This window comes from Bombyx mandarina, chromosome 10 (genome assembly GCF_030267445.1).
Source record: "Bombyx mandarina strain Sakado chromosome 10, ASM3026744v2".
NCBI classification, from domain to species: Eukaryota; Metazoa; Arthropoda; class Insecta; order Lepidoptera; family Bombycidae; genus Bombyx; species Bombyx mandarina.
In genome coordinates this window covers 7,703,330-7,718,970 of record NC_143217.1, presented here as the reverse complement: position 1 = coordinate 7,718,970, position 15,641 = coordinate 7,703,330, and the positions used below count along the sequence as shown (strand labels likewise).

General features: G+C 37.2%; 2 protein-coding genes across 2 annotated transcripts in view; both read left to right on the top strand.

Annotated features, from left to right (window-relative positions):
* The first annotated feature begins 2,356 nt into the window (after nucleotides 1-2,356).
* On the top strand, nucleotides 2,357-8,086 carry RpL23A (ribosomal protein L23A). Its single transcript, XM_028173248.2, has 5 exons — nucleotides 2,357-2,511; nucleotides 2,867-3,528; nucleotides 3,993-4,120; nucleotides 7,573-7,749; nucleotides 7,960-8,086. Exons 1-5 carry the CDS (start codon nucleotides 2,481-2,483, stop codon nucleotides 8,042-8,044), a joined length of 1,083 nt encoding a protein of 360 aa, XP_028029049.2. The 5' UTR covers nucleotides 2,357-2,480; the 3' UTR covers nucleotides 8,045-8,086.
* A 4,218-nt stretch (nucleotides 8,087-12,304) lies between these two features.
* Cpr (Cytochrome P450 reductase) overlaps nucleotides 12,305-15,641 on the top strand; it is a 34,554-nt gene continuing 31,217 nt past the window's right edge. Inside the window, exon 1 of the mRNA XM_028173153.2 lies at nucleotides 12,305-12,908. Coding sequence (XP_028028954.2) covers nucleotides 12,712-12,908 — 197 coding nt within the window. The 5' untranslated portion in view covers nucleotides 12,305-12,711. The remainder of the gene's footprint in view (nucleotides 12,909-15,641) is intronic.

Sequence of the window (15,641 nt, the reverse complement as noted above, 5' to 3'; positions counted from 1 at the left end):
TTTGAAGTGAAACTTCTTTATCGACGTAGGGAGAAAAAAACGTATGTAATGTTTTTCGGTTACGCGCCATCTTAATTTCTTCCGTTACGCGCCATATTTAGTTTGTTATCAACAGATATCGCTGTACGTAAATTCAACAATTCCTGAATCGCGGTGACGAGATGTTACACAGTTGATAGACTTTCTCGTATTTCTCTTGCTAAATCATATCTACCTGGCGTCGGGATACCGTGGTTCTCCCGGGGTGCGGCTGCTCCATTGCACTGCGGAATGATTGACCCTTGCGAATATTTTCATATTTTATAAGTTTCACTTCTACCGGATGTGACTTGCACACACACACACATTTTTTTTCTATCTTTTATCTTACTTTACAACTTCAACTCATAGTGCTCATTCCTGCATATATAGATAAGACAATGCTTAAAAATACTTTATTCTTGGCTCCGAAATACGGTCGAGCCTTTCCGCAATACGTAAGTACACTTGAGAGCTTTATAGAAAGAGCCCGTAAGGGTTGCTGCTGTTACCATAACCATCAATGGAACGCCAAGTTGATAAAACTGTGGATCTTTCCGACCAAAATTCATGATTTTCTCCCGAACCCGAGCGGGTATTGTGACAATTTGGAATGGTCCTGAGAAGGCGATAAAAGGATTCCCACGCCGAATCATCTTTTTCATTGTTATTATTGTGTTGAATAAATTTCAGTGGTTTTACTTTTAGCATAATATGTTTATGTACGGCAAATAAATATCATTGTCGCTTCCGTCATCATCAGAGATCAGAGTAGGTAGATTGATTTAAGGTCGTTGACGTCAAACGTAGAGGATAATACGGATATGCCTCCAAAATACCGGAACTTCATATTTATTGTGATATTTGTTCCGGAATTTTGAAATTTGCATGAATCTGTGTTTAAGGTGAAAAATGTATTAAAAATATTAATCTACGCTGCCAGTGCTAGCTAATGGTGAAAGAAATCAGTACCTATTTTATTTTATACAAAAACACCTTGGAATAGTTACACCGTATTTTGTCCCTTTCTGTTGAATTAGAAATGACGCTTGTCAGTACGAGACAAAACTTAGACAGGGTTTTTTGTTACTTTACCTCATGTTCATCTATGTTTACAACGAATCGACCGCACGCAACGACCGATCAGTAGCAAGAATCCTGTAAGACTCATTGGGCATCTCGAATATATTAAGTGTATAATCTATGCTCATTGGGTGTTTGTTAGGAAAAACGATGCGCGCGCGCTGTGTTCCAGGTTCGTAGAGTGCGCTCCTAATTTGTGAAATTCCTGTGCTGTGTAAATAATAATCTCACCCTCGCTTGTTTACTGATTTCTGGTACCTTCTTAAAACGACGAATTTGGCATGTATCTACGGACATCGATTTGTTTTTAGATTGGATCTCTACTTCAAGTTATTTTAGTTCAGGTAAGCTTTAATAATTTTCTTATGTATGTATGTTTTAGGCATTTTTTTAAAGCATAATGTTAACATTTTTAAATATAGAAATTGGATCCGATGAGGGTTAAAAATAATTTATTTATGTTTTTGTTTAATTAAAAATAATTGTTGATTGTATTAATAATAAACAATTTTGTTAGCCTATCTGTATGTTTTTTATTTTATTTTATTCCATAGTTCAAATCACGGAACCTTTTCCGGTACTTCCCGCACATTATGGATAAAATGGCAAGTCCATGTCATAATATCTTGACGCAAGTTTAAAAAATCAATCTTTGAATCTACTTATCCTACTCCGATCACTAGTCATCATTTTTGTTTTGGTTTGGTTAGTCATAATCCCCATTTCCTGGCTAATGAAATTAAATAAACATAATTTTAGTAGTAATGGCTCTTCCATAGATGTGTCACCAACTGTTAATCTACCTTCAGCGCTTTACACTTTTGCATTCACATTTGATATATTTTAATTCTAATGCTTGAACTCTAGGTATTATTTCTTTTAGCATCTCAAAATTAAATCATAATTGATTACTCTTTTTCAAAAACTACCCCGTAACTGTAATATAGAAAATAACGTACTAAAAACTACCATCTTAAAATTTAACTGAGCATATTGCAGATCGACTAAATAATTAGTTCAGACTAATTTAGAGGCTATTGCAGTCGTGCATAGAAAAGTTATTTGCTCTCGATCGACTAAGGAATGTAACTAAGTGTGTTTTGTTTAAGACGAAAATCCTACAATTTGGTGAAATCCTCCGATAAAACTAAACAAATACACTTATTTAGTCCAAGAACTAGTTAGCAAGGGTTGAGACTTTGCGCGGCTATAAGTAATTCGCAAAGTTGATTAAGTTCATTAATTTACTGAGTTTTGCTGTTCAGTTATAGTCAATTGCAAGTAAATCATTCGTTTACACCAAACTAGTTTTACTGTCAGTCAAGAAACGTTGGCAACATTGGACTATTGTGGCAACACTTTCTCCATCCTTTGTCACGATGCCACCGAAGAAGCAACCCGAGAAATCCGGTATTTATAATTAAATAAAGCATTATTTGTAGACAAGGTTTAAAAAAATATAATTTCTATTAAAGCACAAATGTAAATAACCCTTAAAAATAAACTCGCAATAACTTGAATTCAGTAAAAACGCTGTGAAGGAACGTGTGTTAGTAACCACCTTACGTTAGCCACGCGGTATCTGTGTTGTGACTTGTGTATCACTTTTAACTCTATTGAGAAACCAATCGTAGTATCAATAGATGAAGGAATACTTTTTGCTTCAGTTAAAGTTCGTTAGAATACATCGTTTTTGCGAGTGTGTTTAATTATTCTAAAATCTAAGTTTTCGATCATTGAGGTTATGAGTATCTGTCACTTATAGGGTCCTCCGGGTCCAAACCCGCGGAAAAGAAACCGGCAACAGCCAAAACACCAGCTGCAGCTCCTAAGGCTGCGGCAGCTCCTGCAGCTCCTGCAGCTTCTGCAAGCTCTACTAAACCTGCGTCAGCCAAAACACCGGCACCTGCCCCGAAAGCAGCTGCGCCTGCCCCGAAAGCAGCTGCGCCTGCCCCGAAACCAGCTGCGCCTGCCCCGAAAGCAGCCTCTGCCCCGAAAGCAGCTGCCGCTGCCCCCAAACCTGCAGCCCCTGCTCCCAAACCTGCAGCCGCAAAACCTGCAGCTGCAAAACCCGCAGCCGCAAAACCAGCAGCCGCAAAACCTGCAGCCGCAAAGCCTGCAGCCGCCAAACCTGCTGCCGCAAAGCCTGCTGCTGCTGCTGCTGCTGCACCCACATCTAAACCTGCCGAAAAGAAAACTGCATCAGCTCCCACTGCAAAACCTGGCTCTGCTAAAGCAGCAGCATTGAAGGCTAAGTCTAGTGCTAAACCTTCAGCTAAGAAGGCTGCGGCAACAGCAGCCAAAACTGCCAAACCCAAGCCAGCAGTTTCCAAATTGAAGATTGCACCGAAGCCCAAAAAGACTGGGATTAAGGGACAAAAAAAAGTAGTGAAACCTGTTACTAAAGCACTTAAGGCTCAGAGGAAGGCAAGTATTTGAAAATTTAAATAGATATAATTATTTTAACAACGTCAGATAGGCAGCTAAACCCAACTTGTGTTAAGTGATTACTGAAAGCTTCATATTTATTATCAATTCTCACCATGATATATGATGTTCTATAACAAAATGCTAGGGCCAGATTTTCTATTTAAGCTGCCTTTGTAGGCAAATAGGTATACGGCTCATCTGACTGTGAGTGGGCACTGTTGCTTATGGATGAGAAGTTCTTGGTTATTTTTCAGTCATGCTCTTAGGATACCTGCAGTGAAAGATGGTATGGTGCTCTTCGAGGTTGAAACTAGTCAGTCATTCTATAAAATTCAAAACTTATTTAATAAAATAATATAAAAGATGTGAGAGAAGAAATATACTATTTTAGAATAATATAATGTACTTAAGCTTAAGTAACCCAAAATACTTTGTTTTTTATGTTAAAACTCACTTTGCAGGTTGTAAAAGGTGAACATGGGAAGAGAGTACGGAAAATTCGCAACTCTGTGCATTTCCGCAGACCCAAGACGTTTGAACCTCCTAGGCACCCTAAGTACCCAAGGAAGTCTCTGCCTAAGAGAAATCGGTTAGTACCTAATTTTTAAAATATGTTGCTGTAAAATAAATGTAATTTGTTGTAGTGTATTAAAAATTGAAGATCATGGAATTCTGTAAAAATATATATATATACATCTATATATATATATAATTTGTTAAGAGGAGTAGTACTGAGTTAGCCTTTTGTCTATGTTTCTGGGTGTAGTGACTTATTTTCTAATATTTTTTTTTATTGTTATGTAGTGATCTGTTTCAATTAACAATGAGCTATTCCTTTGCCTGTTTTTTTGTTCTTATTAACGGTATAAATAGTGTCCGGCGTCCAGTGACATTTTAATCTTTTATTGTAAGATTTATTATCTAATTCTTAAGGTAGGTATACTGTGCCTCCTTAGTCTAGTAAACTGCACTGCTCCTGTGCCTCCTAGGTCCGACGCCCATTTATTGGCGTGTGTCAGTAGTAACTTGACTATTATTTCATGCTGAAAATTACTATTTCCTCTTTCACTGTGTGGAAATTTAGGTTCATTTATATATCTTGTTGCTTATGTTATGTAGTATTCTTAGCATTGTTCTTATAGTTTTATTATGAAACCTTTCAAGGATCTTGATGTTGCTATTGCTGGAAGTTCCCCAAAGCTGTATGCCATATGTCCATATTGGCTTTAAGATGGTTTTGTAAATTAAAAATTTACATCTGGGCGAAAGTTGGGATTTCTCTCCAGTCAACCAGTACATACTTCTTATGTCTAATTGTTTTCGCTTAGATCAGATGTGCTTTTGCCATGTCAGTCTTTGATCCAGATGATTGCCAAGATATTTTGCATCTTCTGCTTGTAGTGTTTTCATTATATAAGCTTACAGAAACAAACCTGCCCAAGGTTTGTTTCCTAACGCTAAATGTAACATGGAATGATTTGCCTTGATTTACTTTAACTAGCCACTTAATAAACCATTTCTAAAGGTCATCTAAATGTGCTTGCAAGTTTTCAGAAGCAGTGGCAGGTTTGTTATGAACAGATATTATAGCTCTATACATCTGCATATGTGGCAATTAGTGTTTCTGTTGGTTGGTAAATTTGCTATATAGATGAGGTACAGAACAGGTCTGATTATGATGCCTTGTTGCACCAGAATTAATCTCATGCATCTGTAATGATATAACTTAATAATAATTGCATAATAACTGTGTGGCAAAAAAAATTTAAACTTCAACATTTGATTGTGCCACACCTTGTGAAACGCCTACCCGATATTGACAGGCAGCTGAGCAGTTCTGTTTGTTTTCAAGTGTCTCACTTATGACATCCACAAGGCGATTAATCTGTTCAATTACTCTGCTTTTCACAAAAGCCAAACTGATGTGAAGAAGATGCTGCACTCAGCAGATGCTCATTCTATTAAGAATAGATTTTTCCAAAATTTTACCACTTACTGGAAGAGGGCTTATTGGCCTATAAGAACCTACACTGTGAGGTGGTTTTCCATGCTTTGACACCAAACCACTTGGGCTATTTTCCATTGGCAAGGAAAACTCTCCAGTCTAATGCATGCATTAAAGATGATAGCCATGAGTGGTATGCCTTTTTTAGGAAAATGTTTAAACATAGTTGCATTGTTCATCATAATCTTGTGATTTTCCCTCTTTCAGGCTCTTAATTTCATTAGTTACTATCATCAGGTTTGTGTATATTAGCGGTAGGCACATCTACATTAGAGAAATACAATAGTTCAAAACTTCATCATTGTGCGTTAAGTTTAATCCTGGGAAAGGCTGAAACACTAATTTGAGGTGTTCTGTGAAAGTTGAGGCATCCCTGAGATCAGATCACATCTTGTCCTGCTTCCAGTAAGTGTTCTAATAGGTGATACATGCGTTTTTATTTTTCTAGTAGCTTTCCACAGAGGATAGTTGGGTGTCTGGAGGTGCCTTTAAATTTCTTAAGAATTATTATAGTTTGTCTTCGTTCATTGCTTTAGTTAGGTATTTTAATTCCTCAGAAGCCCTATTAAAACCTGTCTTATCAGCAGGATAGCCAGTGCTATGTCATATTTTGTGCAGATTCTGTCTCCTAGCTACCATATCCTTGATGTGTTTAGGGTAATGGTGAAAAACAACTGGGAATCTCCTTGCTGCCGTAGATCTGGGCAGTGCCTCATGAATAAGTTGCATTAGGTTTTTTACAGCATTCTCAACATCTTCAGTGGATTTCAAAGGGATGTTTTAATTTACATTATTGTTGATGTACCCTTGGTAGGTTTCCCAATAGGTATTCTTGTTATATGGCTTAGGTGGGTGTTCATTCAATAAAGTAGAGTTTATGTTAAGAATTACTGCAGTATGATCAGAGTATAGATCAGTATCGAATTCGACGCTCAGCTGTGCCTGGGGCACATTCTTGGTGATAAAGAAGTCCAGTAAATCGGCTTGTCTTTCGAACAGTCGGCCAGTAGATTGGCTCACCTTGAGATAAGCAATATAAAGAAAGTTGTTTATAAGTAGTATATAGTTAGTTGTCTGGAATTGCTACCTGCCTTGTGGTAGAGTCAACCTTGAGCTCCAGTAGTTGTGTTTAGCGTTAACAAAGTTAGTGTATTAAATAACACTAATATTAATAAGTTTTATTTTTTCTAATAATGCAATGAGTTATACAGGAACAAAAGAGTTTGCTCTGCATATTTGTATCGACGCATTGATTTTATTTGTGTAATAATCATTGGTCAGTTATTTAACAAAGTTAATATATTAATAAACACTAATATTAATATTTTTCTTCTACTACTTAGTGCAACCAAACTTAGTAACATAAAATAATTAGTCTAAAAAGAACCTATTACTTTCTTTATTGTATTTACCTTTTTCTAGGTAATATTGCAATCAGTTACACTGCAACAAAAGTGTTTGTGCTGCATATTTCTATCCACCCATTGATTTTATTTATGTAACAGTGTTTTAGTAAAAGTTTTCTTTATGTTGTAGCAGCCCAAAACCATTACAACATACTAAATAGCCTTTCACCCCTTGATATGGAGTAAGACAATATTTCATACCATATACAAACATAAAACAGTGCAGAGTAGCTAGTATCCATCGTCTATAATTGTCAGGAGTTCAATGGGCTTTTTAACATATGGATTGGTTAATTTTTCAGAACTCAGGCATAAATATAGAAATAATTTATCTTTATCCTATAGTATCCCTAATAAGATTTTTTTTTCTTTATATAGCTCAAATGGTTTTCCCTGTCACATTAAGGAAGACTGAATTTATAGTAATATTAATGTTGAAAACTTGTAATTGCTATTATGAAAATAATCAATCTTTTAATATAAATTATATAAATCTCTGATACAAGGTTATGTTCATAAAATTAATCAAGACGAGTTTTTCAATTTTATTGATTTATTATAAAAACGATTGTGTAGGCTATTCTCATTGCTGCAGTTAGTATTTAACTAGAACTTTATCGCTTTTCACAGCATGGATGCCTACAACATCATTAAATTCCCTCTCACGTCTGAAGCAGCAATGAAGAAGATTGAAGATAACAACACCTTGGTCTTTATTGTCCACACAAGTGCAAACAAGCACCATATCAAGGCTGCAGTCAAGAAACTCTATGATATAAATGTTGCTAAAGTCAACACACTCATCAGGTTTGTAAGATGACTTCTATTTTATATTTTTGTTAAGGCTAATTGTTCAATCCTAGTTTTGTTAAACTTATTGAAATGATGATAATCTAGTGGGAATCTCATTGATTGAGGATGAAATAAAAATTGCACATCTCTGATTGTTTTCAGGAAATCTTTTCAAATTTGCTTTGAGAGTTTACAGTTTTAATTATTTATAATTCTTACTTTCAGGCCTGATGGTAAGAAGAAAGCGTACGTACGACTCGCTAGAGATTATGACGCATTGGACGTTGCCAACAAAATTGGCATCATATAAACTGTTCCATATTTTCTAAGAATAAAAATTTACAAAAATAAACTTGTTTGATTAAAAACTTTATATATAAATTTTATATATGGTAAACATATTAATTATAAATAATAATAGGTTCACAATCCGGCCATAAAGAATTTAAAAATCTTGAACAGTTGTAAATACTACTTGACGTGCACAGGACTGCCCAGCCATCCAGCTACACCAGTCTAAATCACAAATATCGCCCTCTCCTTAATGTGGCTCTTCCAATTTGAGGATGGTGGAGGAGTACGATGTTCATAAAATTCCATTTAATCGCTGGTACAATAATTCTAAGAGTAATTTGGAATGGATGGATGGCTGCCTGGCTATTCGGCCTTCAATATTATTCGTATTACGTCTACCCTAGGATCTTTGATACTACTGTTTAAAAGTTGTTTATTGATCGAGTTTTTATTGTAATATGTACGATGTAATGTGGGAAGCTCCCTGGCTAGGTGGCGCGATGTGGAGAGCTGAACACTGCTCAGTGGTGTAAATTGGGAAAGGCCTATGTCCAGTTGTGGATGACTATGGGCTCGTGACATGTAACAATTATCATCATAACAGTTAACTAAAAAGTGATTTTTTTTTTTTTTTATTGCTTAGATGGATGGACGAGCTCACAGCCCACCTGTTGTTAAGTGGTTACTGGAGCCCATAGACATCTACAACGTAAATGCGCCACCCACCTTGAGATATAAGTTGTAAGGTCTCAGTATAGTTACAACGGCTACCCCACCCTTCAAACCGAAACGCATTACTGCTTCACGGCAGAAATAGGCAGGGCGGTGGTACCTACCCGTGCGGACTCACAAGAGGTCCTACCACCAGTAATTACGCAAATTATAATTTTGCGGGTTTCAATTTTATTACACGATGTTATTCCTTCACCGTGGAAGTCAATCGTGAACATTTGCCGAGTACATATTTCATTAGAAAAATTGGTACCCGCCTGAGATTCGAACACCGGCGCATCGCTCAACACGAATGCACCGGACGTCTTATCCCTTAGGCCACGACGACTTCAGATTCAGATTATAAAATTGTTTTTTGAAATTCAAACTTCTGTGAGTTAATATTGAAAGTTAAAAAATATCAATGCAGAGCCACCATGTCTGCTGAGGTGCACACCAAGTTTATCGTCCCACAACAATAGCTTGACCAAAATTTTTAGTTCTTGCGAGATCACAATGCATGTGAGCATAATTACCTTTATATGAGTACCTACAAAAGATTGATATAAGAATAGAAGAAGGCCCTACGTCACCTTCGCCTTTGCAGATAAATATCTTCATTATCTAATTTTTTTTTATTGCTCAAACGGGTGACAGAGTTCGCCGTCCACCTGGGGTTATGTGATACCGGAGCCCATAGCCATCAACACTGTAAATGCCGCCACCCACCTGAGTCTCCGTTTTTACAGTGTAATGGCTGCCCCGCCCTTCAAACCGAGAAGCATGGCTACTTTAAGGCAGAAATAGATAGGGTGGTATATACCCGTGCGGACTCAAGACCTACCCAGTAAAATTTATATATTTAGAGCATGAAATAAAAAAATCTAAAATTGATGTACAATGGACGTTTTTTATTGGCCTGGGAATTTTATTTGCCAGTATATTCATGAATCGTCCGGTTGCCGCACAGTGAGGTTGCCTGACTGGCCGTCACCTTGAGTTGCTGACCTGTTGTTGCGTCACGTCAATAATACATACTAAAATGGAGGGCGACGTGTTTTTTCCGCAATTTCGTATTCTTTATCTACCTTTGCTACACTAAAACGTTTTTCATTAGTATCGGAGTTAATGTTCCAGATTAATATGTTTATTCAACAATCGAAACTAATTTTACCTAATGTGTGATAAGATATGAGTGATATAAAAAAATACAAGGTTGAATGACATTCAATTGTATTTATTTTAACAAAAAGTTAAATAGTAATTATAGTAGATGTGAGTAATTATTTAGGATACCGTGAAATATAATTTGTTTCACAAATTACGAAATTTATTTATTAAGCACACAAGTCGCGCTATAATGCAGAAGGTGCATTTATCTCAGTCCGTCAACAGCTGTGCTAAATAAAAAAGTCAATCTGAAAATCAATATAACGTATGTCTGTCACATGTTGCTAATCATTCCGCAACTGTAGTCGCACGCAACCGCAACGCAACCATAGCGCTTAAACTCAAATGTTGTCGTCATATGTTTTGGCTTCAAATGACGTCATACTGCGTGCATGTATGCAAACTTCAAGTTTCGTTTATGTAAATCTTGTAAAGTTTGTGTGGCAATTTCGAAAATTAAAAGTTTGTCCAGTTCCTTGATTGTTATAACAAAAAGCAAAAAAATATAACGCTAAAGCTGAAATCGGATTTATTGGATGAGAAAAAAATACAAAAATTTTCCATTAAAAAGTTGATGAAATGCATGAACAAAAGGATGGGATTTGTTATGGGATTTACATCTGGAACAAATATATATATACATATATATTTATTCAGTTTGAAGTCGTACTTAATTGTTTCTTCATTTTTGATTTTTCTTGTATATTGCTAAAAAATAAAGCTGCTTAATTGAAACAAGTATTAATTTATTTAAAATTAACAATCAATAAAAAAACTACAAATAAAGTTTTGTGTTCTAGGCGTTGTTGAGTATATTTGAATATAAAATAATTTAATATTTTCCTTTAGCACTCTCGGTCTACAGCTAACGCTGGCTGTACACGCGCCTCTCGATACGAGACCAAACGATGTCCACACTCGTATCAATTGAACTTCGGATGCCAGTTGCGAAAGACCTAGAAGAAACTGACGCAGTTGGCGGCGGTCTCAAATACTAAGTGTATTATCTATGGTTGGCGGACAAATAATAAAGAGTGTGTACAGGCGCGCTCTCGATTTCATCGCGAGACTCCTCAATTCAACGCTTCCGAGAGCGAACGAGAGCCACGAGTTGAGACGAGGGTGCCATGTACACACTAGTTCTCGGCCTGTTTCATGGTGTCGCGACGAGCGTGTACAGCCAGCGTAAAACTTTCATGGATTTCAACACCTGAGGTGTCTTTAGTTTCGTCTCAGTTGTAGAGGTGACATAGGGTATATAATTTTAATATGATGTCCGCATATTTATAATCGAATTGAAAAGGATGAAATCAAATAAACGATAAAAAAAATACGAATTAAATGCGAAAAACCTTAAAACATTACATACTCGTCGTCGTGGCCTAAAGGATAAGACGTCCGGTGCATTCGTGTGAAGGAATAACATCGTGTAATAAAAATCAAACCCGCAAAATTATAATTTGCGTAATTACTGGTGGTAGGACCTCTTGTGAGTCCGCACGGGTAGGTACCACCGCCCCGCCTATTTCTGCCGTGAAGCAGTAATGCGTTTCGGTTTGAAGGGTGGGGCAGCCGTTGTAACTATACTGAGACCTTAGAACTTATATCTCAAGGTGGGTGGCGCATTTACGTTGTAGATGTCTGGGCTCCAGTAACCACTTTAATATCAGGTGGGCTGTGAGCTCGTCCACCCATCTAAGCAATAAAAAAAAAACGAATATAATGTTTACTTAATTAAATGTTAGTAAAAGAATTCCAAGTAGGGACAAGCATACAATAAATATAACATCTGTGTGTAATTTAAACGTAGGTATATGGATTTTTATTCCGTTAGATATTTTTCTTTTTACAGTTTATTTTATTAACAAATAAATTTTGTATAATTGAAATTGGCCAGTATAAAAAGAATTAAATTGCGCCTTTTGAATAATACTCTATATATGTAGAGCCCAACTATTCCCAACTATCCACATTTTTTCGGGTCAAGACTCCAAGATAAGTAAATATTTGAATTGCTAAAGAGATGACGCAACAAAAAAACTAGCGGTAAACTCCGTCGCCGCGTAGCCCTCCTGTACTTATTCATTCTCGTCTCATTGTATAACTTATAAAATTAAAATACGCACCTTTTTATAATGAAACCCCCTGTTCGATTTTTTATTTTATTTAAGCTAATGTTATTGTTTATGGAACACATTTTAATCTTTTCTCTTTCGAGTCAATGTTCCAATTTATACAATAGTCATAATATTTTTAATGATCATGAAATCAAACATAACAAATAAATTACGCAGTGATTGAGCAGACACGATGTTGCATTGGTACCATGGAACATACTATTTCTCAAACACTTTGTAGTGACTGATAATACTCGAGTCTCGAACCGAAGATTATCCAGTTGCCACTCGGTCGGTCGGTCGGAGTCGGTCGGTCAAATTATGCGATGACGACCGAACTGATTCGGCGCCACTCGGGTATATTCGCTTTGGTAATCGTGTAGAACAGTCACGCTGACTGTATTTCTTGTTCGCTCTGGCTGTGACAATCTTCCATTAACTTTTTTAATAACTAATAGGTACTGACTGGTACGGACGGACACTACGGACAGTACACTATCCCGCAGCTCGCTAGTCACGTAGATCATAGTGATCAAATTCAGTGTTGTGTTGAACGCAGTTACATGTGTGGCGCACCGTCGGCGTGTCGTGCTTGTTGATTGCACAGTAACGAATAGTGACCTTGTGTATTCGCCAATCAAGTGATTCTTACCACGTATTACGCCAAAATTTATAACCTAACAAAATGTCAGAAAATGCACAAGACTTACTGAAAGATGCAGCTGCCGGTGCCGCCGCTGCAGCCGCTGCTGGTGGATCACTATTCAGCACATTTGACATAATTGTGTTGGCATTGTTGTTGGGAGGTACTATATGGTGGTTTTACAATTCAAAAAAAGAAAGCAAACGGGACAAAATACTTCTGGAAAAATACTCAATTCAGTAAGTTACAACGAAATGATGAAGGCTTTTATGTTAAAATTTTTTAAAGCTTTAATGTCGCGATTAAATTTTCGACGTTTCTAATACTTTAAAATTTCGTGTGACCACAGCTACTCGCCCGTAAGTGTTTTTAATTTTAACTACGAATCGCGAACACTTTGGACATGCTAAAATTGCTATAATTTATTTTGTAGCAAATATGTTGTTGATTATTTTAAAAGGTTAAGGAGTTATAATATTAGGAAATAGGAAACTGTAGCGTTATGAGTGATGAATAAGAGAATGAAGTATGTTGAGATTTACGTTCCTAATCTTCGCCTTTGATCAAACATTTGTTCTGTAATATTTATACATAGTTTTTTATAAATAAGCGCGTTTTTTTTTGCCTGCGGGGAAGGGGATGAATCTGGGCTGTAAGGGAGGATTGGTGGGGAGGCTTCTTCCAAGCTGGTGATCAGTTTTCGCCGATACATCATGGCCCTCCTTACTGAATCTGAGGTATAAGGACGGCCGAGCTGCATGGTGACAGTTCGGTGATCGGAGTTGAGCTCTGACATTACTTCGATAGAACGCTTTGTTTTTCCTACCTATGCTGATAGCCTTGAGAGGCTATTTCAGCTTCACCCTAGGTGAGCTCACGGGGCTCAAACCGGAGTGTTGCTAACACTGGCCCTAGCAAGAGCAGTGCTTCGCAGAATCTACCACCTGATCGGAAACGCCACCCACTGAGAAGATCCGGCGAGAAACTTAATGAGCTGTGTCTATGGGTTAATTCGCTCGTCGAGCCCTTCGTCGCGAAAGACGGGTTCGACGAGGACGGTGACCGGTGCTTGTGGTAACTAAAAGCACCGTTAATGGATCGGGAGGATCCGTAATGAAGTGTAATGGGCTACGTCGACTGTTTATCATTCGGTCTACAGGATCGGGTATGTAGTTTCCAGCGGCCGCGACAAGAGGGTTCTCATGTGCCGCCTTCTCAAAATGGCGCAATAGAACACAAGCGCAGAACTATGTTTCTAAGCAGTGCCAGATCGATAGTGCTCGGATGATGAGTAGTGATATTATAGGGGAAATGAGTCGGAATTGGGTGAGCGCTATGGTACACCTTGCTAGATATTAAGTTCTTTATCATGAACGCATAAACTTGAAAGCGGACTTAGTTATGAACAAAATCGATTCTATTATAGTTATAGCAACGCCTGCTCACAAAATGTTAAGTATCTATTTATTAGTACCTATTTAATGAAAGACTTAAATATTTAAAAATTTAAGTATTACAAATTATCGTTCCAGAAGTTCAGCCAGTTTATTGATCGTACAAGTATACGAATTATTTATCTATCTAATTAAATACCTATTACATATGAACGGAATCTAATACCACTGTTTAATTACAACAAATCGGGTTGTCTGCTGCCGATAGTGACAAAATATTGAGTGTATTTAGTTATTATCGGCAATTATGTCGGGAAGAAATTAAAATTCGAAAAGTATAATTTATTCTACTTCCTGTTTCCGAAAACGAAGTGCTGGTATCATATCGGTGCTGGAGCTGGTATAAAATTAAAGAAATTATCTATTTTTCTTTTTTTATCGTCTACTGTATTTTAATGTGAAACGAAATGTACCTAACACTACAAGCTAAAGCGTGGGGTCATCGTAAGGCCTTGTTCGGACTAGGCGAGTATTTTAGTCTAGTACCGAGTAATTTACTAGCTAAATGTGTCTGAACACCAAAAATTTTGTCGAGTAGGTTAGTAAATAATTTAGTCAAGTCAATCCATTTTGTTTATTTTTTCGGGCGAGTAGCGCCTCCCACCACGCGTCCTTGCTCACTGGCTCACTGACTAAACAAGTCCGAACCTGTTGATTAGTCAGGTTCATTAGTGGCACTTTTCAAATGGGTATCTTTGCGCTGAATTTGAGAGTGTATTTTCGTTAACAGAAAATTCATAAACTTTCGGACATTCTCAAATTATCGAAGTATTCTTTGGGATCTCTTCCAATGCTAATACCTTCAGAAGAAATTTAGTAGCTCCTAGTTTATCTCTTCTATCGATCCATTTTCGTACCCATAACTTATTTTTCTTAATCACAGTAATTTCCTCCTCCACCTCTTCTCATTACGATTAGCTTAATCAGTTTATTCACTCTATTGTGTTGTAGCCTGTTCATCTTGCAAAACACCACTCACTTGTGTACTCTACTGGACCGTAATGCGAACGATTTCTGTGCAGTAGCGAGTAGTTTAGCCAGTAAATTACTCGGTACTCGACTAAAATACTCGCCTAGTCCGAACGAGGCTTAACAGATATAACACGTTAGTCAACAATCAACATACCTTCAGAAATCCAACGATTACACAATTAAATAAAGTTTTGATATGCAGAAATGATTACGTTGGGATCCTTACGTAAACGGAATTTTATAGCATGGTTGGAAAAATCCTACTGACCCTTCCAAATTCAAAACTCTTGTTTTATGTTCAGTTTTCGGATTTTAGGGTACCAGAATTGGCGAGTGACTGAACAGCTATTCCTCCGGAAGCTGTGTTTTTTGGTCACTCACCAAGGCTGCAGAAGGGAACTTGTCGATCTAGTCTTTCACCACTGCGCAAGTTCGATAAGAGTTTGGGCTATAGTGCGAAAGGGAAGGCTGACTTTCAGGTAAAACTTTTCGCCTCGAACTGTACTATGGATGACGGAGTGGCTCCTGGCCACCGAATATTTCCTG